Here is a 27,536-nt window from a genome sequence, read left to right as displayed (position 1 = left end):
ATAAACCAGTGCTGGCGACCCCAACTCCACAACCCTTTCTTGCCTGGGCCTGAGGGAGCCTGGCTCCGTTGTTTCATGGGGGGTTGTTGAATGAATTAACTTTAGCCGTCGGCAGAAGTCAAGTTCTGAATTTAAGGCAGGGTCTCCTTCAAGTGATGCAAAATCACCAATAGTACTGAGTCATCAAACTCCCCTTTGCCTGACCCCCATGCGTCCACCTTATGCTGGAAGATGACAAACTCTAGGGAAACATGGGCCCTGGTCTCAGCCCTTGAGGGACACTCAGGCTGGGGGAGTCAAAGCTGCACACAGACATTCGCAGGAGTCAGGGCTGGGCCAGAAAGAGGGAAGAGGGCTGGAAAAGGTCTAGAGGTAGAGGAGAGAGCTTCTTGGGGAGGAGAGCATTGAAGGTGAGGCTTTGAGGGGTGAATAGGAGTTTGCAAAGAGGCTAATGTCTGGAGGTTGGCCCAACCAGCTATGGCTTGGGGAATGAAGAGAAGGAAGAGGGAGGTAGCTGGAGGGGGCACCTGAGGGGCCAGGAGCTAAAGATTTAGAGGATGTCATGCCAGGTTGGACCCATTTCTGTCCTTGAGAGTTCAGGCCTGGTTGGAGTCCTCTAACTTCTGAAAAAGAAAAGAGTAAGAAGTTGGTTCAGGATCAAAACCACATACCAAAAATAAATATGATGTTTATAATAGCAAGCATTTATTAAGCACCTACAATCACGTTCTCTTCACATAACAACTCATTGGAGGCCAGATGCAGTGGCTTACATCTGTTATCCCAGCCCTTTGAGAGGCTGAGGCAGGCAGATCTCTTGAGTCCAGGAGTTGGAGACCAGCCTGGGCAACATAGTAACACCCCATCTCTACAAAAAATACAAAAATTAGCCAGGCGTAGTGGTGTGCACCTGTAGTCTCAGCCACTCAGGAGTCTGAGGTGGGAGGATTGCTTGAACCCAGAAAGTTGAGGCTGCAGTGAGCCATGATTGAGCCTGGGCAACAGAGTGAGGCCCTGTCTCAAAAAAAAAAAAAAAAAAAAAAAAGGGTGGGCGTGGTGGCTCACATCTGTAATCCCAATAGTTTGGGAGGCCAAGGTGGGTGGATCACTTGAGTCCAGGAGTTGGAGACCAGCCTGGCCAACATGGTGAAACCCCTGTCTCTACTAAAAACACAAAAATTTAGCCGGGTGTGGTGGCGTGCACCTGTAATCCCAGCTACTAGGGAGGCCGAGGCAAAAGAATCGCTTGAACCTGGAAGGCAGAGATTGCAGCAAGCTGAGATTGCGCCACTGCACTCCAGCCTGGGCGACAGAGCAAGATTCTGTCTCAAAAGAAAAAAAGAAAAGAAAAAGAAAGAACTCACTGGATCCCTACAGTAAACCTCAGAAGTGAACACTATTCATATGCCCATTTTATGGATGGGGAACCTGAGGCACAAAGAAGAGAAAGTGACTTCTTCAGGGTGGCACTGCTGGTAAGCAGCAGGGCTGGGATTCACTCCCTGGCTCACGTGATTCTGAAAGCTACCAAGTCGAAAGCTGGAACCTGGGGATCTCCTACTTCCGAAAGTGCTCACAGAAAGCTGTCACAGGGGCCAAGGGCGGTGGCTCACGTCTGTAATCCCAGCACTTTGGGAGGCCAAGGCGGGCGGATCACGAAGTCAGGAGATTGAGACCATCCTGGCCAACATGGTGAAATCCTGTCTGTACTAAAAAAAAATACAAAAATTAGCTGGGTGTGGTGGCGACTGCCTGTAATCCCAGCTACTCCGGAGGCTGAGGCAGAAGAATAGCTTGAACCCAGGAATTGAAGGTTGCAGTGAGCCGATAATTGTGCCACTGCACTCCAGCCTGGCGACAGAGTGAGACTCCATCTCCAAAAAAAAAAAAAAAAAAAAAAAAAAAGAAAGCTGTCACAGGTCAGGTTTGTTCTAGGTGCAGGGAAAAATCCATGTAAGAGGTGAACAGTAACCAAATCATGCCATAAACAGACCTGAAGTAGTCACCAAGACCTTCACTGGGAGGTGGGCACCCAGCTTTCAGGAAGAGCAGCTGGACTGTCCCTGCTCTGGTGGCACAGAAAGTCTCTGGAGAGGAGAGACTGTTTAGCCTCACTCCAAAGGCTAGGTCAGATCTAACTAGGCAGAGACCAGAGCCTGAGCCATAAAAGCCATTCTGCAAATGCAGTTTTCTTAGTGCTGAATGAGCTGTTCAGGCTCCCGCTTGGTTTCCCCTTTAAGGTGGGAAGCTCATTCTCCCACACCATTTTTCAGCCCCAAAGGAAAGTTGCTTTCCTAGTCAGCACCTTGGGGTGGTGGCCTCTGCCTGCCCTGCAAGGACATCTCAAGTCTGTTCCTTCCTTCCTTCCTTCCTCCCTCCCCCCAACCCTTTTTTTTTTTTTTTTTTTTTTGAGACAGAGTCTCCCTCTGTCACCCAGGCTGGAGTACAGTGGCCTGATCTCAGTTCACTGCAACCTCTGCCTCCTGAGTTCAAGCAATTCTCCTGCCTCAGCCTCCCGAGTAGCTGGGACTACAGGTGTGCACCATCACGCCCGGCTAATTTTTGTATTTTCAGTAGAGACGGGGTTTCACCATGTTTTGGCCAGGCTGGTCCCAAACTCCTGACCTCAGGTGATCTGCCTGCCTCAGCCTCTCGAAGTGCTATGATTACAGGCATGAGCCACTGCACCCAGCCCAGTTCTTTAGAAGAGAGGCCTCCAGACCTAGGAAGAAGAGGGCCCAGACTGGGGTGGGGGCAGCAGCTCAGGGCAGCCCTCGTTAGAGACGAGGTCTCACTATGTTGCCCAGGCTGGTCTCGAACTCCTGAGCTCAAGCGATCCTCCAGCCTCGGCCTCTCAAAGTGCTGGGATGACAGGCATGAGCCCAGCCCCTTTCTGTGACTCTTATGTTACCTGTTTATTATATGACCAGGTCTAAGTGCTCCTCTAGGGCTGGCCCATCCATCCTGAAGCCTCAGTCTGACCCAGCATAAGAGTGACTATTCATCCCAGCAGGGAAACTGAGACACAGACTCCATTTTCCGAGCTGCAGCAAAGAGTGGCAGGGCCTTTGCCCACGAACCTAATGGCAGGCACCCCAGAGGACAGCTGCTGATATTGACTGAATCCTTCATGTTTCTCCCTCTACTAGAAGCCCTGCAAGCATCGGCCCATTTTCCAGGTGAGAAAACTGAGGCCCACACTGAGGAAGCCAGTGCCTCAGTGTAGACTTGGCTAGTCCAGCTTCAGGTTGGGGCTGCTCAAGGCCAGCCCTGTCCCAGCCCCTCCCAGAGACCAAAGAGGGTGTTCAGGAAAGCAACTCAACCCTTCATTGTCTCTTTCACTGTTGCTTTCTGCCCACACAAAGGGCAAAGTCTGCCTGGGCCCCTCGCCCAGCCGCCCCTGTAGAATAGCCACAGGGCCCCAGTTGTGCACTTGGCAAACTCTAAGCAGCTTCCAGAAGCCTTGGCCATGTCAGCACCTTTCCCAGATACTTTTTTTTTTTTCCATTATTTTGTTGGTAATAAGGAAAAGTCATTTTTTGCACAGAACAGACGGTATTTTCTTTGCTCCCCACAATGTTCAAGCATTTCGTGGCTTCCGGCCTGAGAACAGAGCCAAATCCTTCCCTTGTGCAGATGCCTCGTGAAGTTAGAAGCAGCCAGGGAAACCGAGTCTGTGCCTCAGTTTCCCCTGTGGGATGAACAGTCGCTCTTGTGCTGGGTCAGACTGGGGCTTCAGGATGGATGGGCCAGCCCTAGAGGAGCACCCAGACCTAGTCATGTAATAAACAGGTAACATAAGTGTCACAGAAAGGGTCTGGGCTCACGCCTGTCATCCCAGCACTTTGGGAGGCCGAGGCGGGAGGATCACTTGAGCTTAGGAGTTTGAGACCAGCCTGGGCAACATAGTGAGACCTCGTCTCTAAAAATAAACTTTAAAAAAGAAAAAAAAAAGAGTCATAGGGATTGGGACAGGGGAGGGCAAGATCCCTTCCAAGGCCAGGGTAGTCAGAGAGGCTTCCTGGAGGAGGAGACAGGGTGGTGGCGCTGAGCCTGGAAGGACAAGGCAGAAGAGATGCCTGCAGAGAGGGCATTCCAGGTGGAAGGAACAGTTTGGGCAAAGGCCTGGATGGGGGAAGACTCAGATCTTGGCGCAGGAGTCAATCTCCAAAAACAACCTGACCTGGAATTCACCTAAAGGTAATTTGAATGTAATGTAACTGCCAGCTCAGATATACTATTCTTCTTAGAAGGAAACAGAAATAAAGGAATAGGGAAAGGAGACAGGAGCAGAGGTCTTGGAGATGAAAAGCAAAAGCCTCTCTGAAGTTGTCAAAACACTCAAGTGTCGGCCAGGTGTGGTGGCTCACGTCTGTAATCCCAGGACTTTGGGAAGCCAAGGGCGGCAGATCACTTGAGGTCAGGAGTTCGAGACCAGACTGGCCAACATAGTGAAACCCCATCTCTACTAAAAATACAAAAATCAGCCAGGTGTGGTGGCATGCACCTGTAGTCCCAACTACTCGGGAGGCTGAGGCAGGAGAATCGCTTGAATCTGGGAGGCAGAGGCTGCAGTAAGCCGAGATTGTGCCACTGCACTCCAGCCTGGGCAACAGAGTGAGACTTTGTCTCAAAAAAAAAAAAAAAAAAAAAAAAAGAAAAGAAAAACTCAAATGTAAGATCAGAGCTTTAGGGCGCCACAGGCCTTGGTTCCAGGCAGCTGCAGGACCTCTGTCCACAAACAAACCAACGGCACCGCACCATGTGATTTTGGAGACGGTGCCAGAGAGGGGGCCGCACCAGGACTGACAAGTGGGACACATGGGCTTGGGGCTGGGGAGGTGGATCCTAGTTCAACTCCGGAAGGACACTCTCCTGGCAAGTGTGGGAAGGGGGTGCTCCCTGTGACCAGAGGTGACAAACGCAGGCCAGTGGAGGCTGAGGGGATGCAACCATGCGTTGGAGACATTCCCTCAGCCTTTGGATTTTGGAACCCTCAAACAACAGCAAAGATAACCTTAATCCAACCATTGTGGGCATTTTTACCATCGTCTTGGGAGGGACAGAGGTGGACAGACGTCCCTGCTTAGGGATGGGACGGGCAGGAGAACAGAGGCTTCTCTCTCTTTGTCTTGCTTCCCGTTCCCTCCCGAAGTTGATCTCTTCCGTTTCCTGGCAACACCCATTGAGCACTTACTGTATGCAGACCCTGAGACCCACCGCCCCCTCCCCAACCTCACTGGGCCACCCATGTCAGCCGGGGAGGGACCTGACCTCCCTCACAGGCCCAAAGTTATGACCTCAGGTAGTGGGGACAGAGGCAGCTGTCTCCTGAGAAGGTGACAGGAGGGTGAGGTCACATCGCTGTCCGTGCAACTCTCTCCATCTGCTTCCTATCTCTCCGCCTGTCTCCCCCGTGTCTCTGTTTCTGGGTCTCTTTCTCATCCCAGATGTCCCTCTCCGTCTGTCTCTCTGTCCCCACCCTCTGCTCCCAACCCGACCCCACGCAAAGCCCCCCCCAGTCCCCCTCCACCGCCCCTAGACCCCTCCCTCAATCCTCCGTCCCTTCCCCAGTCCTGGCCCCCGCCCCTCCCCCTTATCCCCTCCCCCCTACCCCCTCCCGGTGCAAAAAGCCGGCAGGGGGCGCAGCGGGGCGGCCTTGGCGGCCCGGGGAGGCGGGGCGGGCGGCGGCCGCGTCGGGACCGGCCGCGATGGGACCGGAGGCGGCGCGGGCGGCGGCGGCGGCGCAGACAAAGGCGCGGGCGGCGCGGAGGGCGGCGCGGAGGGCGCGGGCCCGGGAGCCAGGGAGCGAGCGGGGCGCCCGGCAGCGCGGAGTCAGCGCCGCGGGGGCCGCACCCGACTCGCGCCTGGACACTCGCGGGGCGCCGACCTGGCAGGGTGAGCCCGGCCTGCCGAGCCTGCGCCGGGAGCGCGGGGGCCTCGAAGTCCCAGGGCCAAGGGGAGGGCGTGGGGGTTCCCCAGAAGTTCCGGACCCGGGACTGGGAGCGGCGCGAGGGGTCCCCAAGTTCCAGGGCTGGAGGGAGCGCGGGGGTCCCGAAGTTCTGGATTCAGGGTCTGAGAGGGGACTGCGCGGGAGGTTCCCAAAGTTCTGGACCCGGCGTTGGAGGAGGCTGCGAAGAGGTCCCCAAAGCTGCGGACCTGGGGTGGGGTACTGGGGTGGGAGGGGTCCGGACGTCCCGGACCCAGGGACTGGAGGGGTGGCAGGGGGTCCTCGAAGTTTAGGAGTCTAGGACAACGCGGAGGACCGGGGTCCCGGACCCAGTTAGAGGAGGAGGCACGAAAGGAGTCCCCGGAGTTACCGACCTGGGGTTGGAGGAGGCAGAAGAGGTGTCCCCCGAAGTTCTGGACCCAGAGACAGGGGGCGTCGCGGGAATCTCGGAAGTTCCAGGGTCAGAGCGGGCGTCCCGGAGTTGGGGCGTGCACTGGGTGACCTGCCTCGGGTGGGGATGGGATCCTGAATTAATATTAACCCCCCCGTCCCCCGCACTGGGGTGCATGGGATGGGGCCTCATCCACCGGCCAGATTGGGGATCCCGGGCACCGGGCGGTGTCGGACCCCCCTCCGGGAGCCCCGTGGCCGGCGGCATCCGAGGCGCATGACTAGTTGGTGAGTAACTTTCCCCAAACGCTGCAAGTCGCAGCAGGAGCTGCCGGACCGGAAGGGCCTGGGTTCCGGGGACCCCTGTGTTCCCCAACTCCCACCCGGCGCAGGACCCGCCCCCAGTCCAGGCCAGAGCTGCCGCCCCACCCCCACTCAGGGGCTCCGGTTTCAGACCCTGTGACCAGGACAGCAGCTGCCCAGGACAGGATGGGGGGGCATCCGCGCTTTGACCACAGAGGCCGCTGGGCCAGGGCCTCCCCTCCCCCACCTGTCTTACCCCTCCTCCAAACTCCTCCTTGGTCCCCCTGCACATTCGGGGTTGCTGAATGGCCCAATGGGGAGGTTGGGGAGCCCTGGTCTCCCAGTGTGGATTCTGCTCTGCCCTCATGGTGGGCATTGGGATTGGCTGTTTGTCTACATCTTGTCTTTTTAACTTGGCTGGGGGCTCCCTGGGGATTTGGACTCTGGACTTCAAGGTGTGCCTCTGCCCTAGGGTGGGAGCTGCTGGGGGTGGGGTCCCTCTGCAGGGTGTAGTGGGGAACTGGTCTCCTGGTACTACACACCTCTCAACGCCCCATTTTTTGATGGAGAGCCCTGCTCTGGCCAGTCATGGGTGAATGTGGTGGAAAGAACTCAGCAGAGATTTGGCCTCCACAGCTCAGCCCGGGATGGAGGGGACTTCACGGGGGTGCAATAACCAGGACAATGAGAAATTTACATCTGGATGTCAGCGGCCACCAGGCTCCTCTCAGAGGGCCATCTCCTGTACAGGGTGTTGTGGGGGCTTCCCCTAGACAAAGAAAGATGGGGTCCGCTTGCTCTGAGTTATCTATAATAATTATCTTGCCTTTTTGTTTCTTTTTATAATTTCTTTCTTTTTTGAGACAGGGTCTCACTCTCTTGTCCAGGCTGGAGTGCAGTGGCCTGACCATAGCTCACTGCACTGCAGCCTTGACCTCCTGGGCTCAAGCGATCCTCCCACCTCAGCCTCCCCAGTAGCTGGGACCACAGGCACATGCCACCACACCCAGCTAATTGTTTAAATTTTTGGTAGAGATGGGGTCTCGCCACGTTGCTCAGGATGGTCTCGAACTCTTGGGCTCAAAGGATCCTCCTGACTCAGCCTCCCAAAGCACCAGGTGTACTTTGGGCCTCTCCTGCCTTTTTGATTGAAAGTTCCATGGCGGGCACACCTGGTGATGGGTCCTGAGAGGGAACCTGCTTGGCCTCCCTCAGCCTGGCCTGAGGGACACTCATAGTCCCTCCTCTCTCCCTAGGGGCCAAACCAGTGCTCCTGCCACCTCTCTGGCTGCCCCCTAGAGCCTGCCCATCCCAGCCTGACCAATGTCCACAGCCAGGTGAGCTCCCACCTCCCCCAGCCTGGCCCTGAGCTTTCTAAGTGGGAGTGCCTGGCCCCCACCAAACACCCTCTCCCCACGCAGAGAGCAGCCAATCTTCAGCACACGGGCGCACGTGTTCCAAATTGACCCAGCCACCAAGCGAAACTGGATCCCGGCGGGCAAGCACGCACTCACTGTCTCCTATTTCTACGATGCCACCCGCAATGTGTACCGCATCATCAGCATCGGAGGCGCCAAGGTCAGGGTGGGGTCTGGGTGGGGCAGAGGCACCGGGAGTCCTGGTGACAACCCTGGGTCTGGTGGCTGGCTTGCTGTGTGCCCAAGGGACGGGAAACCCTAAGCCTTCCCAGGCCCTAGTCTCTATCTCCTGAAATGGTTCAGAGTAAAGACCTTCAAGACCCTAATACAAGGTAATACCTGGGGAGTTTCATGTTTGTTAGTATCTGTCCCATCTACCTTGAACTTTGTTCCCCAACCCTAGGCTATCATCAACAGCACTGTCACTCCCAACATGACCTTCACCAAAACTTCCCAGAAGTTCGGGCAGTGGGCCGACAGTCGTGCCAACACAGTCTACGGCCTGGGCTTTGCCTCTGAACAGCATCTGACACAGGTGGGCCGGGTGAGGGGGAGAGTGGAGGGAACGGGTGAGACTGGGCCCAAGTCTTCTCCTGGGCTCACTCTGGGATCTTGGGCAGGTCCTCTATCTTCCCATCTGCAGGATGGGATTGTAGGATGAGTTGAGACTGAAGCCCCTTTAAGCTTCCCCGGTTTGATTCCTAGTTCATTTTTCTGTTTGTTTGTTTTTTTGAGATGGGCTGCAGTGATCTTGGCTCACTGCAACCTCCGCCTCCCGGGTTCAAGCGATTCTCCTGCCTCAGCCTCCTGAGTAGCTGGGACTACAAGAGTCCACCACCACGCCTGGCTAATTTTTTGTATTTTATTAGAGACAGGGTTTCACCATGTTGGCCAGGCTGGTCTCAAACTCCTGACCTGAAATGATCTGCCTGCCTCGGCCTCCCAAAGTGCTGCAATTACAGGCATGAGCCACTGTACCTGCTCTTGAGTCATAGTTCTACTGCCTGTAGCTCTAATTTTGGACACACCCTGCTCCTCTTTGGGACATCAAATGGGTGGCTGGGCTGGGCTGGGCACTTTCCCACATGCCCCAGCAATACCTTCATCCTCACCTCCCTGCACCCTGTGCCGTCTCTATACTTCCATTATTATCTTTATCCGTGGTTTTGTTGATGATGAGTGCTTTCACGAAGATCTTCTTTTTTTTTTTTTGGAGATAATGCCTTGCTCTGTCCCCCAGGCTGGAGTGCAGTGGCACGATCTCGGCTCACTGCAACCTCCACCTCCCGGGTTCAAGCGATTCTCCTGCCTCAGCCTCTGGAGTAGCTGGGATTACAGGTGCCCACCACCTCGCCCAGCTAATTTTTGTATTTTTAGTGGAGATGGGATTTTGTTGGCCAGGCTGGTCTTGAACTCCTGACCTCAGATGATCCACCTGCCTCGGCCTCCCAAAGTGCTGGGATTACAGGCATGAGCTATCACACCAGGCTTTCTTTGTTTTCTTCTAGAAGGTTTAGAATTTACCTTTCTTTTTTTTTTTTTTCCCTCCCTCCCTCCCTCCCTTCTTTTTTTTTTTTTTTAACAAGATCTTGCTCTGCTGTCCAGGCTGGAGTGAAGCAGTGCAATCATGGCTCACTGCAGCCTCAAACTCCTGGGCACAAGGGATCCTCCCACCTCAGCCTCCTGACTAGTTGAGACTATAGGCGTATGCCACCATGCCTAGCTAATATCTTTATTCTTATTTTTTTGTAGAGATAGGATCTCACTATGTTGTCCAGGCTGTTCTTGACTCCTGGCCTCAAGCAAGCCTCTCACTTTGGCCTCCCAAAGTGCTGGGATTACAGCCTTGAGCCACTGCACCCAGACAATTTACCATTTTTTTTTTTTTGTGAGACGGAGTCTCGCTCTGTCGCCCAGGCTGGAGTGCAGTGGCGCGATCTTGGCTCACTGCAAGCTCCACCTCCCAGGTTCACACCATTCTTCTGCCTCAGCCTCCCTAGTAGCTGGGACTACAGGTGCCTGCCACCACGCCCGGCTAATTTTTTTTGTATTTTTAGTAGAGACGGGGTTTCACCGTGTTAGCCAGGATGGTCTCAATTTCCTGACCTCGTGATCCACCCACCTTGGCCTCCCAAAGTGCTGGGATGACAGGCGTGAGTCACCGCGCCCGGCCCCAACAATTTACCTTTCTAATTTAGGTCTTTTTTTTTTTTTGGAGACAGAGTCTAGCGCTGTTGCCAGGCTGGAGTGCAGTGGCCCGATCTCGGCTCACTGCAACCTCTTCTCTCCAGGTTCAAGCAATTCTCCTGCCTCAGCTTCCCAAGTAGTTGGGATTACAGACACACCACACCTGGCTAATTTTTGTATTTTTACAAAATTTTTGTTTTTTAAATTTTTGTATTCTTAGCAGAGACAGGGTTTCACTATGTTGGCCAGGCTGATCTCAAACTCCTGACTTCAGGTAATCCGCCTGCCTCAGGCTCTCAAAGTGATGGGATTACAGGTGTGAGCCACTGCACCCAGCCTAAAAAATCATTTATTTATTTATTTATTTATTTATTTATTTATTTATTTTTGAGACAGAGTTTCACTCTTGTCCCCCAGGCTGGAGTGCAATGGTGCGATCTCGGCTCACCGCAACTTCCGCCTCCCCGGTTCAAGCAATTCTCCTTCCTCAGCCTCCCAAGTAGCTGGGATTACAGTCATGTGCCACCATGCCCGGCTGATTTTGTATTTTTAGTAGAGACGGGGTTTCACCATGTTGGTCAGCCTGCTCTTGAACTCCTGACCTCATGATCCACCTGCCTCGGCCTCCCAAAGTGCTGGGATTACAAGCGTGAGCCACCACACATGGTCTTATTTATTTATTTTGAGACAGAGTTTTGCTCTGTCACCCAGGCTGGAGTGCAATGGCACAATCTCGGCTCACTGCAACCTCCACCTCCTGGGCTCAAGCAATTCTCCTGCCTCAGCCTCCCAAGTACTAGGATTACAGGCGCCCACCACCATGTCTGGCTAATTTTTGTGTTTTTAGTAGAGATGGGGTTTCACCATGTTGGCCAGGCTGGTTTCGAACTCCTGACCTCAAATGATCCGCCCGCCTCGGTCTCCCAAAGTGCTGGGATTACAGGTGTGAGCCACCGCACCCGACCTAAAAAATTATTTTTAAACTAAGGAAATTTATTTTAAAACCGGGGTGGTGGGGGGAAACATATCCTATCCTAACTGGAAAACTGGTATTGCTTTGTCATAAATAGGTGGTAAATGTAAACATGTAAACATTTAATACAACAAAAACAAGAATGAGATGATTACTTTCTCATTGATTTCTGATGTCTCTCAGAGCCTGAGACCTAATCTCTTTGTTATAAAGGAATAATAACAAGTGTTAAAGACAGATTAGCACCCATCTGAGGCTCTCTTTGTTGAAATAGCCCTGATAAAGATTAAAAGGGACCCCACATGTTGGCTCATACCTGTCATTCTCACACTTTGGGAGGCCGAGGTGGGTGGATCATGGGGTCAGGAGTTCGAGACCAGCATGGCCAATATGGTGAAACCCCATCTGTACTAAATACAAAAATTAGCTGGGCGTGGTGGCGCGGGCCTGTAGTCCTAGCTACTCGGGAGGTTGAGGCAGAAGACTCGCTTGAACCTGGGAGGCAGAGGTTGCAGTGAGCTGAGATGGTGCCACTGCACTCCAGCCAGGGTGACAAAGCGAGATTCTGTCCTCCCCCCCAAAAAAAAAAAAAAAAAAGGCTGGGTGCTGTGCCTGTAATCCCACCACTTTGGGAGGCTGAGGCAGGCGGATCACTTCAAGCTGGGAATTTAAGATCAGCCTGGCCAACATGGTGAAACCACATCTCTACTAAAAATATGAAAATTAGCCAGGCATGCTGGTGCATGCCTGTAATCCCAGCTACTCATGAGGCTGAAGCAGAGGCTGCAGTGAGCCAAGATCATGTCACTGCACTCCAGCCTGGGCAACAGAGCAAGACTCCATCTCAAAAAACAAAAAAAAAAAAAACAGGAAAAGGGCCATTCTGGGGAACACGGCCAGACCCCGTCTCTAGAAAAAATTAGCCGGGCATGATGGCACACACCTGTAGTCCCAGCTCCTTGGTGGAGGGGTAAGGTGGAAGGGTCACTTGAGCCAGGGAGGTCAAGGCTGCAGTGAGCCGAGATCATGCCACTGCACTGCAGCCTGGGTGACAAAGTGAGACCCTTTCCTAAAAAGAGGACATGGGAATTCCTTTCCCTTTCTCAGTGTGGCCCAATGTATTTAAATGCCACCTCTGTGATCTGATGCCACCTGCCCACCCACCATGGTACATCATTTTTCAAACTTTCTCTCCTTCTTCCAAGGTGTGTGATAAGGGGATGGGTACAGTTCGAAAGTGGCGGGGCTGTCACTGAGTGATGGTGACCTGTTTGGGAGGATGGGCTGGGGTTTTACTGTCTTTTCCTCCCCACTCCCTTAGTTTGCCGAGAAGTTCCAGGAAGTGAAGGAAGCAGCCAGGCTGGCCAGGGAGAAATCTCAGGATGGCGGGGAGCTCACCAGTCCAGCCCTGGGGCTCGCCTCCCACCAGGTCAGCACTCCCTACTCCCCTATGCCTGCCTGGGCACCTTTGAGTCAGCCAGGCGCTCAACTGATATTGGGGGACCTTGATATTGGGAGACCGGGGCACTCTGCTGGTCGTCAAGACCCAATGCTTCCAGACGACCTAAGGTTAGACCCATAGCAGGGACCACGGAGGAGTGGTGTGGAGCGTGTCATAGAGGGTCTGGACCTTGCCTGGGGCCGGTGGGGTACACCCAGTAGGTCCCAGTAGCAAAACCAGCTCAGATGGCAGGATGGAAGACTAGAAATTGAAATGGCTAAGTGTGGCCGGGTGCGGTGGCTCACACCTGTAATCCCAGCAATTTGGGAGGCTGAGGTGGGAGGATGACTTGAGGCCAGGAGTTCGAGACCAGCCTGGCCAACATGGTGATACTCCGCCTCTGCTAAAAAATACAAAAATTAGCCAGGCGTGGTAGCATGCGCCTGTAGTCCCAGCTACTCGGGAGGCTGAGGCAGGAGAATCGCTTGAACCCAGGAGATGGAGGTTGCAGTGAGCCGAGATTGTGCCACTGCACTCCAGCCTGGGTGACAGAGTGTGACTCTGTCTCAAAGAAAAAAAGAAAGAAAGAAATGGCTAAGTGTGAGGCAGAACAAGGAACTGTCCCTGCGTGTTTTCCCACATTAATTTATTCAGCATTATTTATTGAGCACCTGCTGTGTACCAGGCCCAGGGCTGTGCACAGGGGTTGGAGAGATGAAAAAAAGCATGAGCCTCCAGCTGCTGCCTGCACTGGGCTGCGGTGGCGTTGGCCTCTCGCAGGGCACCCGCCAGCTTGTCTACCCTCAGAGCCAGTGGTCCAGGCAGTGGGGTTGCTCACGAAACACGAATTCGGCCTGGGCAGGGCTTCCTGCTGAAATCCTAAACGGGATGTTGAAGTTCGGCCGCAGGGAAGGGAACGGCAGGGAGCTGTCCGATTGTCCCCCTCCCCTACCTTACAGGTTCTAAGTATCTTGGTTTAGACTAACTTGCATCAGACTTGCTCCTGGGGGTGGTGAAAGCCCAGGAAGGCAAGGTCGAGGGCGTGGGCATGGAACTCCCAGCCTAGGGGCCACAGGGAGCCATGCAGGGTGGGTGAGGTGGGGAGGGACACACTTGGATCCTGTGCTGTGAAGGACCTGCTTAGGGTGCGTAGGTCAGTTGGACCCCCGATGTGACGACCCCAGTCACATCAGCCTTGATCCCAGCTGATGTGGGGTCGTGACCTGTTCTTTTCCCCGTGCATAGGTGCCCCCGAGCCCTCTCGTCAGTGCCAACGGCCCCGGCGAGGAAAAACTGTTCCGCAGCCAGAGCGCTGATGCCCCCGGCCCCACAGAGCGCGAGCGGCTAAAGAAGATGTTGTCTGAGGGGTGAGGGGCGGGACTTGGGGGCGTGGCAGGGGCGGGGGTAGGGGTGGGGGACGAGGAGGCGGTTCTCGGAAGCCAAGGGAGTGCCAGGACGGCGGGATCTAACTGTGGACTCAAGACCTGGGGAAGGGGATGAGGATCTGAAATGCTGCCCCATCCAGAGCCGACCCCGCCCCAACCCTGCGTTGGCCACGCCCCTCTGTTTTGACCCCACACCTGTCTCTTCTCGCTGCTAACCTCGCCCCGTCGATGCCTCTCTGGTCTTAGGATAACCACCCTGACCACGCCCCCATCGGCTGACTCTCTCCAACCTCCCATCCCTCCCTCAACGTTCCCACAGTGTCACTGGGCGGACTCCACGTGCCCCCTTCTTTGACTCGGTCCTCGACAAGATCCCGCTTCTGCGGGACTGCCCATCCCCAAGCTCAGCAATCAGTGTCGCCACGTCCCCAGCCCTGCGTGGCCCTGACTCCGTGCCCTAGCCCAGAGCCACCCCTCCTCTGGCCCCGCCCCCTAGCCCAGCGTCGCCCGTGACTCCGCCTCAGCCCAGCGCCACCCACCCTGGCCCCGCCCCCTAACCGAGCATTGCCGCTGACTCCGCCCCCAGCCCAGTGCCACTCCACCCCTGCCCCGCCCTCTAGTCCAACTTCGCGCCCGACTCCGCACCCTCGCCAGCCTTCGCCCTGACCTAAGCCCAGAGCTATCCCACCCCTGGCCCCGCCCCCTAGCCCAGCATCGCCCGACTCCGCCCCCCAGCCCCGTGTCACCCACTGCCGACCCTCATGTCCCTGCAGCTCCGTGGGCGAGGTACAGTGGGAGGCCGAGTTTTTCGCACTGCAGGACAGCAACAACAAGCTGGCAGGCGCCCTGCGAGAGGCCAACGCCGCCGCAGCCCAGTGGAGGCAGCAGCTGGAGGCTCAGCGTGCGGAGGCCGAGCGGCTGCGGCAGCGGGTGAGGGCACCCCTCCCTCCGAGAGACCCCCACCTGGCCCCGGCAACTGTGGAGACCGCGCCTCGGCAGTTCCCATCTGCCCTGGGTTCATGGACTGGCTGTGTGACCTCAGCAGGTCACTGACCCAGCCTCAGTTTCTTGCTCTGTAAAATGGGTTTGAGACAATGCCAGCCTCAGAGGGTGATCAGACACTAAAGTCCAAGCTGTGCAGAGGGGGGTGGTGGCACCAACCAAGGGAGATGGGTGCTCGGTCCTGGGCGTGGCCAGACAGGAGGCAGATTCCCTAGAGGTTGGGGGAGCAAGGGAGAGTGCAGGCGGGGGCGTCAGGGGCTGCTATTCCTGCCCCACAGGTGGCTGAGCTGGAGGCTCAGGCAGCTTCAGAGGTGACCCCCACCAGCGAGAAGGAGGGGCTGGGCCAGGGCCAGTCGCTGGAACAGCTGGAAGCTCTGGTGCAAACCAAGGACCAGGTGAGTGCCAAGTGTGGTTCCCGGGCCTCGCCTTCCCTCACCTCCTGCGGGAAAGCCAGGACCCCCGCAACAGACCCTGGGAACTCTTCTCCTCTAGGAGATTCAGACCCTGAAGAGTCAGACTGGGGGGCCCCGCGAGGCCCCGGAGGCTGCCGAGCGTGAGGAGACTCAGCAGAAGGTGCAGGTGTGTGTGGGCACCAGGAGGTGGGGTGACGGTGGGTGACAGTTACCTCAACAGACAATCAGGACAATATCTACCTAAGATGATAAAGTACTGGGAGGCCCAGTCCTGTGGAAGGCCTGATGCCCAGCAGGTGCCGCGTGAACAGTGGCTATTGGTACAGTTTCATATCCATCTATGGGTTCCACAAGCAATGCTTGAGTCCCTGCTGTATTCCCATGCCAGACCCCGTCAATTCCTCCTGTTCTCAGCCTGAGATCACAGAGCCTGCATTGGAACCAGGTCTGGCTTGGCTTGGCTTTTTTTTTTTTTTTTAATTCTTTGAGATGGAGTCTCGCTCTGTTGCCCAGGCTGGAGTGCAATGGCACGATCTCAGCTCACTGCAACCTACACCTCCCGGGTTCAAGCGATTCTCCTGCCTCAGCCTCCTGAGTAGCTGGGATTACAGACACCCGCCACTACACCCAGCTAATTTTTTGTATTTTTAGTAGAGACAGGGTTTCACCATGTTGGCCAGGCTGGTCTCAACTCCTGATCTCATGATTTGCCCGCCTCGGCCTCCCAGAGTGCTGGGATTACAGACATGCGCCACCGTGCCTGGGCATTTTTTGTGTTTTTAGTAGAGATGGGGTTTCCTCATGTTGGCCAGGCTGGTCTCGAACTCCTGACCTTGAGCAATCTGCCCTCGGCCTCCCAAAGTGCTGGGATTATAGGCGTTGAGTCACCACGACTGGCCTTGGCTTGGCTTTTGCTAAAGGCTTTATCTGAGAAATGTTCAGGGGGTACTTTTTTTTTTTTTTTGAGACGGAGTCTCACTCTATTGCCCAGGCTGGAGTGCAGTGGCGCAAGTTCCGCCTCCCAGGTTCACTCCATTCTCCTGCCTCAGCCTCCCGAGTAGCTGGGACTACAGGTGCTCGCCACCATGCCCAGCTAATTTTTTGTATTTTTTGGTAGAGACGGGGTTTCACCATGTTAGCCAGGATAGTCTCGATCTCTTGACCTCGTGATCCACTCGCCTCGGCCTCCCAAAGTGCTGGGATTACAGGCATAAGCCACTGCGCCCAGCCTTTTTTTTTTTTTTTTGAGATGGAGTCTCACTCTGTCACCCAGGCTGGAGTGCAGTGGCGCGATCTCGGCTCACTGCAAGCTCCGCCTTCTGAGCTCAAGCGATTCTCCTGCCTCAGCCTCTAGAGTAGCTGGGACTACAGGTGTGCACCACCACGCCCAGCTAATTTTTGTATTTTTAGTAGAGATGGAGTTTTACCATGTTGGCCAAGCTGGTCTTGAACTCCTGACCTCAGGGGATCCACCTGCCTCCGCCTCCCAAAGTTCTGGGATTACAGGTATAAGCCATCGCTGGGCGTGGTGGTGTATGCCTGTAATCCCAGCTACTTGGGAGGCTGAGGCAGGAGAATTGCTTGAACCTGGGAGGCAGAGGTTGTAGTGAGCCGAGATCACGCCATTGCACTCCAGCCTGGGCGACAAGAGCGAAACTCCATCTCAAAAACAAACAAACAAACAAAAGAAATGAGGGCAGAAGCTAGGCCCCTGTGGGGTGTGCATTTTATTCCTGGTGTGTTGGGTGCCCTAGGATGGCTCTGGGCAGAAGAGGGACATGAAGGTGGTCAGACTCTGGATGCCTCGGGCAGGACTGGTGATTTGTTGGGGCCCCCAACCCTGCCCACCCTTTCCTGGCAGGACCTGGAGACCCGCAATGCGGAGTTGGAGCACCAGCTGCGGGCGATGGAGCGCAGCCTGGAGGAGGCACGAGCGGAGCGGGAGCGGGCGCGGGCTGAGGTGGGCCGGGCAGCGCAGCTGCTGGACGTCAGGCTGTTTGAGCTGAGTGAGCTGCGTGAGGGCCTGGCCCGCCTGGCTGAGGCTGCGCCCTGAGCCGGGGCTGGTTTTCTATGAACGATTCCGGCCTGGGATGCGGGCCAGGCTGCAGGCAGCATAGTTGGGCCCATTCGTCCTGGAAAGGGACTGGGGGGTCCCAACTTAGCCCTGGGTGGGCCGGGCCGGGCTGGGCTGGGGTGGGCCCCAGTCGGCTCTGGTTGTTGGCAGCTTTGGGGCTGTTTTTGAGCTTCTCATTGTGTAGAATTTCTAGATCCCCCGATTACATTTCTAAGCGTGGCTGTGTGTGTGGTATGTGGGTATCTGGGCACCTAACATGTCACCGGCCCCTTTCCCTGCGTCTTTTTGGGTGCCCCTGAATCCATGTAGCAGTTATAAGCCGCTTGCAGATGAGGGGTGAGTCTTGGAGTCCGAGGGGGGTCCAGGCCACACAGCCAGGAAGCTGGCTCTGGAGTCTCTCTGCCTGTCCCCTTGGGCTTAGCCCACATTGTCTGGCCAAGTTTGGACTTTCATGGCCCCTTCACTCTGGCCACAACCCCCAGATGTGGCCAGGTGGGTGGCCAGGGAAGCTTATAGCTGCACCCATTCGGCACAGGACTGACCTCACCAAAGCCTCACAGCTGCCTCTGGAGAGCAGGGCAGTTGCTATGCCCATTCTCCGGATGAGGAAACTGGAAGCCCAGAGAAGGGGCTTCAGGGCCCAAAATCCCATGGTCATTCGAGCAGGTGGTGTCTGCAAAACTTTGGGCCTGCCTGGTGGAAATGGACGTGGTGTTCTGGGCAGACACCTGAGAAACACCAGCGGCTGCACCCCACCTCTCCTGTCCCCCTGCTCTGCGAAAGTCAGACTGAGGAAGTCAAAAGACCCGTTTATTAAGCACCTCCTGTATGTGGCACCCCTGGGGGGTGACCTTGGGTTGGGGTCACAACCTCCCGGTCATGTTCTTTCTTCCCCTGCAGCCTGAATCTTGGCCAGGGCTCAGGGAAGGGGCCGGCCAGGGCTCAGGGAAGGGGACAGCCAGTGGTTTCGGGGCAGAGGAGCAGGGCCCGCACAACACGAGCGCCCACGGGTTCTGCTGTGGGGCACTGGGTAGGCCCCTGGGAAGGGCTGCTGCCCTCAAGGAAGGTTCCTCCGACCCTCAGCTCCATGGACGAGTCGAGGACTGGACAGATGGCCGTGTGGGGCTCAGACCAGGCCCTGGGAGGGGACTGGGCCTGAGTGGGACCCAGACGGGGTCCTGGGTGGACGCCCCTTGTGGCCAGCCCTGCCAGCCTTCTGTCGCTTCAGCGTCTCCTCCACCTTCTCCTTGAAGCGCTGGTTCTTCTGCTTGATCTTGGCCAGCTCAGCCTTGCGCTTGGCCTCCAGGTCAGGGTCCTGGCACAGGGAGGACCAGGGGATGGCTGAGCTGGCGGCCCCCGCCAGGGAACCTGGCCACCCACCCCCTACCTGTGGGCTCGGCCCTCACCTTCCCCTCCAGGATCAGCTGCTTCCGTTTGTTGATCTCCTTCTTTTCGTCAAAGTGGGCCGCCTCCAGTTTCTGGTGGAGGGAAGTGGGGTAAGGAGATGCTGGTCACGGGGGCCCCACCTGGAAGGGAGCACCCCCGGCCCTGGAGAGCACTTTAGTTCCCGCCCGCCTCTGACACTCACGATCTCACACTCTCTTCGCACCACGTTGACCTGTGTGAGGATCTGTAGCACCTCGGCCTCTTCCATGGAGAACTCCTCCAGCTTCTTCTCTGTGGGGACAGCAAAGCCGGGGGTGGGGGTGGGGAGACGTGACATGGAGAGGGAGTTCAGCCAAGTAGTGAGTTCCCCATGCTGTGGGGTATGCAAGGCCATCTGGGGTCATATCAGGTAAGGGTCAGCTGAGCAAGATCAGGGATTTCTGAGGCAAGGAAGGTATGGGCCGCTGTCTTTCAGAGTCTCACGGTCACCCAAGCTGGAGTGCAGTGGCACTATCTCGGCTCACTGCAACATCCGCCTCCTGGGTTCAAGTAATTCTCGTGCCTCAGCCTCCCCCCACCATTTTTTTTCCGGTGTTAGCAGCATTATGAGTTTAACCATGAATATTAATTTCTTGCAAACAGTGTCCTTTAAAGTCCAGATATTTCTTTCTTTTTTTTTTGAAGACAGGGTCTTACTCTGTAGCCCACGCTGGAGCGTGGTGGCTCAATCAGGTCACTGTAGCCTCCGCTCAAGCAATCTTCCAACCTCAGCCTCTTGAGTAGTTGGAACTACGGGCGTGTGCTGCTAGTTTCTATATTTTTTGGAGAGGCAGGGTTTCTCCACGTTGCCCAGGCTGATCTCAAACTCCTGGGCTCAAGTGATCCACCCACCTTGGCCTCCCAAAGTGCTGGGATTACAGGTGTGAGCCACCGTGCCCGGCCTTAAAGTCCAGATGTTTCTTTTTTTTTTTTGAGACAGAGTCTCACTGTCACCCAGGCTGGAGCGCAATGGCACGACCTTGGCTCACTGCAACCTTTGCCTCCCAGGTTCAAGTAATTCTCATGCCTCACCCTCCCAAGTAGCTGCAATTACAGGCGTGCGCCACCACACCTGGCTAATTTTTGTATTTTTAGTAGAGACGGGGTTTCACCATGTTGCCCAGGTTGGTCTTGAGCTCCTGGGCTCAAGTGATCCGCCCACCTCGGCCTCTCAAAGTGCTAGGATTACAAGCGTGAGCCACTGTGCCTGGCCAAGTCCAGATGTTTCTAAATTTCAGGACAGTCTGTGCAGTGATCAGAGATACCTTAGGAAGTGTCTCTGTCTTGGCTGCATATGAAACCACTCCCAGGGGTTTTTAGCAGGCCAGGCCATGTCAATGGGGCCTCTGACATCTCAGGGACCTTCCATACATCTCAGTCTAAGAAACCCAAGTCCCCCCCTGACTGATGTGGCTTTCAGCTGCTGGCGACAACTATGGGGAGTTTGTTTCAATAAATGGGCAAAAGAACTTCTTTTGGGGGTGCCTAGGGAAGGAAGCCCCAGCCTAAATCTGCTCACGGGAGCAGGCCGACTGGTGTCTGACGGGAAAATGGGTCTCACCCCGAGGTGCCCACCTCTGCCCACCCCACCCCTCCTTCTCCACCACCCCCCCCAACCCCACTCACTGATCTGCTCCTCGATGGCGTGCACCAGGTGGATGTCGTACTGTGTCACCAGCGTGATGGCCTGACCCTGCCGCCCTGTGGGGATGTGCCGGTTATCTGCTATGTGCTGGGCGTCAGGACATGGGGCGAATAAGGGTAGATCCTGACAGCTACACAGCTCAGGGGTCCTGGAGATGCTGAACAAGGGCTTGGGCTTGGGAGGGATCAGCCCAGAGTGTCTGGGCTTGACCCCAAGCAGGACCACTCTGTGGAGGACGGGTCGCTGGGGAGAGGCAGGTCTGCCAGTCTGGCCTTACACAGCAGTTAGTTACTGCCCAATTTCCCTTTTTGGCTTGGCTGCCAGGGAACCCAGTCTAAGTAATGCCAGCCATTAGCCCTGACGGGCCTCGGCCCAAGATCTCTGCTTGCTGTTTCTGTGACGTTGACTAGGGCCGAAACTGCACTGATGGCGGACAAGGTCCATGACCCTCATGGCAGCCCCACGTGGACGTCACCATTCTCATTATCCACCATGTGAGGTCTGGGGAGTGGAAGTGACCTGCCCAGCACCACAGGGTCAGGATAGAAGGTCCAGGCCCAGGCCGACCCCAGCAACCACATCTTTCCTGGCTCACTGACAGCATCTCATGGACACCATGCCCCTCCCTGACAGGGCAGCAGCAAGTAGTGGGGGCCGGAGCTGTGTGTGCACCCTCCCAGGGGGCAGCCCCACACTGCTCAGTTCATCACCTGGCTTGGGTGAAGGCAGCACCTGACTTGCGTTTGCTTTATTTTACATTTTTATTTTATTTACTTATTTTAGTTTATTATTATTTTTTGAGACAGAGTCTTACACTGTTGCCCAGGCTGGAGTGCAATTGTGCGACCACCACTCATTGCAACCTCCGCTTCCCGGGTTCAAGCAATTCTCCTGCCTCAGCCTCCCGAGTAGCTGGGATTACAGGCACCCTCCACCACGCCTGGCTAATTTTTTTGTATTTTTAGTAAGACTGTGTTTCACTATGTTGGCCAGGCTGGTCTCGAACTCCTGACCTCGTGATCCACCCACCTCGGCCTCCCAAAGTGCTAAGATTACAGGCATGAGCCACCGCACCTGGCCTATTTTATTTTATTTTTTTGAGACAGAGTTTTGCTCTTTTTGCCCAGGCTGGGGTGCAATGGTGCATTCTCAGCTTGCCACAACCTCCCGGGTTCAAGGGATCTTCTTGCCTCAGCCTCCCGAGCAGCTGGGATTCACCTTTGCTTTAGAAAGGACAACTCCCCAACTTGCAAACATGGCCCTGAGTAGCTCTCATCTGTGGGCTGCACCCTACCCATGTCCTACCACCTGAATTTGCTGGGCAGGCTGGAGGGACAGAGGCCCAAGGCTCGGCCTCCCCCTCCACTGCTCACCTGCACGGGCCGTCCGGCCGACTCGGTGGATGTAGATCTTGGGGAGCCCGGGGGTGTTGTGGTTGATGACCACCTGTACCGTAGGGATGTCCAGGCCCCTGGAGGCAGAGGTGGCTGGTCAGCTTCACTGTCCATGTGGGGAAACCGAGGCAAGGACTCACCCAGGGTCACTCAGCAGGGAGGCTAGGGCTGCCTGACATGCCTGAGGCCAGCCTTCTCATCTGTGGGGCCTTGTAGTAAAAGAGGGAGTGCCCTTGGCAGGAGACTGGGGGCTGCTCACCGGGAGGCCACGTCTGTTGCGATCAGGATCCGGTAGATGCTGGACTTGAACTTGGCTAGGGCGGCAAAGCGTTCTTTCTGCACAGGGTTGGGAAGAAAATTGGGAATGCATGAAGGCAGGGTTTTCTGTGTGAGGCCTGGGGACAGGGTGGAGGCCGGGACAGTCCCCAGCCGTCCATTGAAGAAGGTGGCCATGAGAAGTCAGACCGGGACAAATGAATGACGGCTAAAAGAGATGCGGTCAGGGAGGGCCTCTTGAGCTGCGATATTCTGGGACCAGAAGAGACCAGGCAGCAGGAAGAAGGCGCCCGGCAGAAGGAAGGATCGGGGCCAATGTCTGAGGTGGGGAGGTGTCCCAGGGTGAGGCTGGCGGGCCCCAGGGTGGCCTCACCTGCTTCATCATGGAGTGCAGAGCCACGGTGGGGAAGCTGAATTTGCGCAGCATCATGCACAGAATCTGGCAGGTCCTGGCGGGAAGGATGTGCCTGTCAACCCCTCCAGCTCTCAGGTTCTGGGAAGGTGTTCCTGCCCCCACCGGCCCGAGACACCTAGCACAGTGGCCTCATGCAGCTTAGAAAGGAGAGGCAGCAGGCTAGGCACGGTGGCTCATGCCTGTAATCCCAGCACTTTGGGAGACTGAGGTGGGTGGATCACTTGAGGCCAGGAGTTCAAGACCAGCCTGCCCAACATGGCAAAACCCCATCTGTACTAAAAATACAAAAATTAGCCAGGCATGATGGTGTATGACTGTAGCCCCAGCTACTCAGGAGGCTGAGGCAGGAGAATTGTTTGAACCCAGGAGACAGAGGTTGCAGTGAGCCGAGATTGCGCCATTGCACTCCAGCCTGGGGGACAGCGTGAGACTCTCAAAAAAAAAAAAAGAGGCAGGATGAGGGTTGACAGACGGCTTGCCTGCATGATGTCCTCTCTGCTGATCCCTCCCTGGAGCTGGAACTGACAAGAGTTGGCCCTGGGACTGCAGGGCTGGAAGGCTGGAAACTGACTTGCTAGGGGTGGTCACTGTTACCAAGAAGGCCAAGAAGGAGCCAGCAGAGGAAAACAGAGGAGACAGAGGGGCACAGGGAGAAAGGATGGGGACCATCACATAAGCTGCTGGATTCTGCCATGCCTGACAGCCACCCTGCAGCCAAACTTTTCTCTCTTTTTCCCTGAGACAGTCTCGCTTTGTCCCCCAGGATGGAGTGCAGTGGCGCGATCTCGGCTCACTGTAACCTCCACCTACCGGGTTCAAGTGATTCTCCCGCCTCACCTTCCCCAGTAGCTGAGACTACAGGTGCTCGCCACCATGCCTGGCTAATTTTTGTATTTTTAGTCGAGATGAAGTTTCACCACGTTGGGCAGACTGGTCTCGAACTCCTGACCTCAGGTGATCCGCCTACCTCGGCCTCCCAAAGTGCTGGGATTACAGGTGTGAGTCACTGCACCCAGTCCCAACTTTTCTCTTCTGGGAGGTAACGCATTTAAAGCGCCTTGATTTCTGCCCTTCTATCCTGGCTCATGCTGGAAGAGCCTCCAGCTTCTCAATGACCTTCCCAAACAGTTCAAAGATATGAACTGCCCTCCCCAGGGGTCTCTGTCTGTGCAGACGCACACCAGGCCTGTTAGTTGTCACAACTTCCTCTGAGATGGGACTAGAGGCCCAGGAAAGCTCAGTGACACCCCCAGAACACAGCAAATGGGCTGCTCAAACAGCTGCTTGCAGGGGTTTCCTGGCCCTTCCATCAACGGCTGGGCTGAGGAACCCCAAAGGCCGGCTGCACCTTCAGATTGAGGGACCTTGGCTCCTTGAGGGAAGCCCCCATGACCTCCAGGCTGAGCAGAGGCTGGGGAGTGCTGAGACTGGTTGTGTGTCCCAGACCAAAGATGTCGGGCCACCTCCTCCTTTGAAGGGTGGTGGGAGGGGAGAGGCGGGTCCCACTCACTTGCACGTGTTGGTGAAGATGATAATGGACCAGTCCTCGTGCTCATCCTGGAAACGCTGGATCAGGTGGACCAGATAGGCGTCCTTGACCTTCTCAGGCACCAGCAGGTAGCGCTGGTCCAGCTGCTCCACGGTGCTCACCCTGGGGATGGACAGGTAGACCGCCACGCCTCAGTGTCCCTGTCTGTAGGATGGGGCTGCCCTCCCCACGCTGTCTGGGCGGTGGACTCACGGGGCCTGTGCTTCCCAGAAGAAGGGCTGGTTGGTGGCCAGACCCTGCAGCTCCCGGAGTGTGTCGGTCAGCGTGGCGCTGAACAACAGTGTCTGCCTGCGGGCCGGCACAGCCGCCAGGATGGCCTCCAGGTCCACGGTGAAGTCAGTGCAGCCCTGTTCCAGCAGCCGGTCTGCCTCATCCATCACCTGCCGTGCCAGTGGGGGCAGGGGTGAGGGTGCTGTCCATGGCCCCGGGTCTTGGCCACCCCTGAAGCAGGCCTCTTTGAGAGGCATGGACATGGACCCTAGGCCCTGGAGTACCCTCCTTCCAAGGGAGGCCTGCCCCTCACCCAAGTCTCAGCAAGGCCCTACCCCCGAATAACATTGCTAGGACTGGGCCCCCTCTTGTTGGTCCTTGAACGGTCCTTGTCACTGTTCCTAGCGTTTTACTGGACAGTCTAACGGACATACGTTTCCTAAATGGATGAGATGGTGCCCCAGGCTCTGACGCTGGGCCTGGAGGCTCCAAGCCCAGCTCCTGAGGTCTGCAGGGGCGGGGCGAACTCACCAGGAAGCGGATCTTCTTTATACTAAAAGTGTTGGAGCTGCGCAGGTGATCTGCCAGGCGCCCCGGCGTAGCGATGACCACGTGTGGTTTCCGAGAGAGCTCCAGCGCCTGGGCCACCATGTCTGGGGGACAGAGCGTGAGAGGCAGGGCTGGGCGGGTGGTCCAAAGCTGCTTGGGTCCCATGCTGGGGCTTCCCCCGCCTCCCAGCTCCCGTACCCATGCCACCGACGATGATGCAGTCTTTCAGCCCTAGAGGCTTCCCCAGGACCCGGAACTGCTCTGCGATCTGGTAGGCCAGCTCCCTGTGGGTGTGAAGGGGCCAGGCTGGGTCAGGTAGTGGTTCTGGACCTGCCCCCCATTCCCCTCTCCATCCCCAGGGTTCCTCCCTGAGCCCCCAAGCTCCTGACTTGCCCGGTCCTGTTCACAAAGGCTCTGATGCTGAGCCTTGGAGGCCGTTGTGGCCCCTGCCCCCTTGCCAGGCTCAGCCTGGAACATCCCTCCTTCACCAGCCCGACCCAAGCTGACCTCAGCATCTCTTCCTATCCCAAACCTGTGCCATCCCCCAGTTCGCCTTTCAGCAATGGCCTCACCACCAGCCAGTTGCCCCAGCCAGAGGGTCTCAAGCATCAGCCTCCTTTCTGCCCCCAACCAACTCTGTCCTGGCCTCTCCCTGGCTCATGACCTTTCCTGCTCACACACCCCCAGAATCAATTCTAACCCTCCGCCTGGCATTCAAGGCCTTTCTCAAACTGGCTCCAATATGCCCAGGCCCCAGTACCCTTTCTGCTGCCTGCCTCTTTCTTTCTTTCTTTCTTTCTTTTTTGAGACAGAGTTTTGCTCTTGTTGCCCAGGCTGGAGTGCAATGGCATGATCTTGGCTCACCGCAACCTCCGCCTCCTGGGTTCAAGCGATTCTCCTGCCTCGGCCTCCCGAGTAGCTGGGATTACGGCATGCGCTACCATGCCCAGCTAATTTTTTGTATTTTTAGTAGAGACGGGGTTTCTCCATGTTGGTCAGGCTGGTCTCGAACTCCTGGCCTCAAGTGATCCGCTCACCTGGAGCTCCCAAAGTGCTGGGATTACAGGTGTGAGCCACTGCACCCGGGCCATCTTGTTTAATTCTGCAGGACCCCTAAGAAGTGGGTAGCAAGATTTTCATGCTCATCTCACACGTGGGAAAAGGGCGCTCAGAGAGGGAAAGGTGCTTGCCCAAGAGAGCACAGCTGCTTAACCCATACCCAGGAGGCCTGCTGGGGGCTTACCTGGTGGGTGTCAGGACGAGGCAGAAGATGCCATAGGGATCCTCAGACAGCTTCTGCAAGATGGGAAGGACAAACGCTGCTGTCTTCCCACTGCCTGTCTTGGCACAGCCCAAGCAGTCTCGACCTGGGTTGGGGACAAAGCAGCATCAACACCCTCCATGTGTGGACAGCTGCGTTTCAGAGACCTTGCCCAGGACACACAGCCAGTGAGTGGCAGGCTGGACTGGAACCCATATCCATTTGACCCGAGATGCCCACAGCTTCCTACCACCTCGTTCTAACTCCGTCCAGGAGCACGTGAATTTGGGGAATCCAGAATTCCCTTCCCTCATATGCATCTTGTGCTCCCTGTTGACCCTTCATTTGTTTATTTAATCCCTGACTTATCACATCTTAGGCTTCCTGTGGGCCTCTCTTTAATGGCCAAACTGGGTTGGGCTAGAGGAGCAGAAAGAAGACCTTCTCCTAGAGGAGCAATCACAGGACCAAGGAGTCCTGGATCTACCAGCAATTTTGACAGCCTCAACTTCTATTTGTAAAATAAAGATAGCAGTACCAGGTCTGCAGGATTTTGCGATACTATCGATTAGTCATCCATCAAACCCTCCCTGTGCTGAGACTATGAAAATTTCAGAGATTACATCACTTGCGTACGAACACAAAGCGAGTCAGTCATGCGACCTAAATGCCAACACTGTCCAGTCGTCCTCCGGAACCCCGGATCTCCTGTAACGCCCGAGGTTGCCCCTCGATTCGTGGGACCGGAATAAGCAAAGGCTGCGAGAAGGGAAAGGAGTCGAGAGGAGCGGAGAGGCCTCTTGGGGAAGGCCCTGGGCCATACTCACCCTCCAGGATGGCGGGGATGCAGCCGAGCTGCACGGGCGTGGGCTGCTTCAAACCCAGCTGCCGACATTGTTCCACGAGCCACGATGACAGCCCGAGCTCCGCGAAGCCTGCCATCTTTGTGGCCGCTTGTAGGGGCCCCTTGTAGGGGCCCGTGTGATCCGCGCTTCCGGCGCGCGCCGACGACGTCACGAGAAAAATCTTCCTGTTTATTGGATCTGCCTCCTGCGTGGTCCCACCCTCTCCAGCTCCCTCAGCCTATTCCCAGCCTCGACCGCATCCCTATCATGTTTCCCCGGATCCCATTGGCTTGCAGAAACACACTACAATTCCCGAGATGCTCTCCGTGACGCACTTACGCCTTCCGCCCCCTTGCTTATTACTGTGGAGCTTCCCATTGGCTTACTTCGCCGCTGCTCAGAAAAAGTAAACTACATTTCCCAGCGTGCCC

General features: G+C 56.1%; 2 protein-coding genes and 1 long non-coding RNA gene across 7 annotated transcripts; 1 reads left to right on the top strand and 2 right to left on the bottom strand.

Moving 5' to 3' along the window:
- Window positions 1-118: 118 nt before the first annotated feature.
- On the bottom strand, window positions 119-6,619 carry LOC109024196 (uncharacterized). 2 transcript variants are annotated; one of them, XR_010132098.1, is made up of 3 exons: window positions 6,325-6,452; window positions 721-868; window positions 119-623 (listed from the first exon to the last, which is right to left on the bottom strand). It is a non-coding gene; the product is annotated as an uncharacterized lncRNA (long non-coding RNA). The 2 variants fall into 2 exon arrangements; XR_010132097.1 differs by having other exon boundaries at window positions 119-1,709; window positions 6,325-6,619.
- Window positions 5,332-17,755, top strand: HOMER3 (homer scaffold protein 3). Of its 4 annotated transcripts, none has more exons than XM_055372214.1 (10): window positions 5,332-5,350; window positions 7,900-7,980; window positions 8,065-8,221; window positions 8,465-8,596; window positions 12,543-12,650; window positions 13,908-14,029; window positions 14,821-14,977; window positions 15,328-15,444; window positions 15,542-15,628; window positions 17,324-17,755. In XM_055372214.1, the coding sequence occupies exons 2-10, from the start codon at window positions 7,967-7,969 to the stop codon at window positions 17,513-17,515; spliced, it is 1,086 nt and encodes a 361-aa protein (XP_055228189.1). In that variant the 5' UTR covers window positions 5,332-5,350; window positions 7,900-7,966; the 3' UTR covers window positions 17,516-17,755. The 4 variants fall into 4 exon arrangements, with proteins under 4 accessions (XP_055228189.1, XP_004060397.1, XP_018871237.1 ...); XM_004060349.5 differs by lacking the exon at window positions 5,332-5,350 and adding an exon at window positions 5,717-5,898; XM_019015692.3 differs by lacking the exon at window positions 5,332-5,350 and adding an exon at window positions 5,717-6,628.
- A 570-nt stretch (window positions 17,756-18,325) lies between these two features.
- On the bottom strand, window positions 18,326-27,458 carry DDX49 (DEAD-box helicase 49). Its single transcript, XM_019015690.2, has 13 exons — window positions 27,088-27,458; window positions 26,243-26,366; window positions 25,198-25,283; window positions 24,982-25,103; window positions 24,433-24,620; window positions 24,202-24,342; window positions 22,650-22,725; window positions 22,260-22,336; window positions 21,980-22,077; window positions 20,588-20,662; window positions 19,125-19,213; window positions 18,943-19,014; window positions 18,326-18,851 (listed from the first exon to the last, which is right to left on the bottom strand). The coding sequence occupies exons 1-13, from the start codon at window positions 27,200-27,202 to the stop codon at window positions 18,663-18,665; spliced, it is 1,452 nt and encodes a 483-aa protein (XP_018871235.1). The 5' UTR covers window positions 27,203-27,458; the 3' UTR covers window positions 18,326-18,662.
- Window positions 27,459-27,536: the final 78 nt, after the last annotated feature.

The sequence above is a fragment of the Gorilla gorilla genome, chromosome 20, assembly GCF_029281585.2.
Source record: "Gorilla gorilla gorilla isolate KB3781 chromosome 20, NHGRI_mGorGor1-v2.1_pri, whole genome shotgun sequence".
NCBI classification, from domain to species: domain Eukaryota; kingdom Metazoa; phylum Chordata; class Mammalia; order Primates; family Hominidae; genus Gorilla; species Gorilla gorilla.
The sequence above is the reverse complement of the archived record's forward strand: the minus strand, read 5'-3'. Positions and strand labels throughout refer to the sequence as shown.

What these genes read in the sequence shown, in the direction of transcription:
- HOMER3 (XM_055372214.1), top strand. An exon ending in AAGAAGATGTTGTCTGAGGG is followed by an intron (nt 14,030 to 14,820) that starts GTGAGGGGCGGG and finishes ATGTCCCTGCAG; the next exon opens with CTCCGTGGGCGAGGTACAGT. An exon ending in CCGAGCGGCTGCGGCAGCGG is followed by an intron (nt 14,978 to 15,327) that starts GTGAGGGCACCC and finishes CCTGCCCCACAG; the next exon opens with GTGGCTGAGCTGGAGGCTCA.
- DDX49 (XM_019015690.2), bottom strand. Translation starts at nt 27,202, where the DNA reads ATGGCAGGCTTCGCGGAGCTCGGGCTGTCATCGTGGCTCGTGGAACAA. An exon ending in ATCTTCACCAACACGTGCAA is followed by an intron (nt 22,726 to 24,201) that starts GTGAGTGGGACC and finishes CCTTCCCGCCAG; the next exon opens with GACCTGCCAGATTCTGTGCA. An exon ending in AGCTGATCCTGGAGGGGAAG is followed by an intron (nt 18,852 to 18,942) that starts GTGAGGGCCGAG and finishes TCCCTGTGCCAG; the next exon opens with GACCCTGACCTGGAGGCCAA.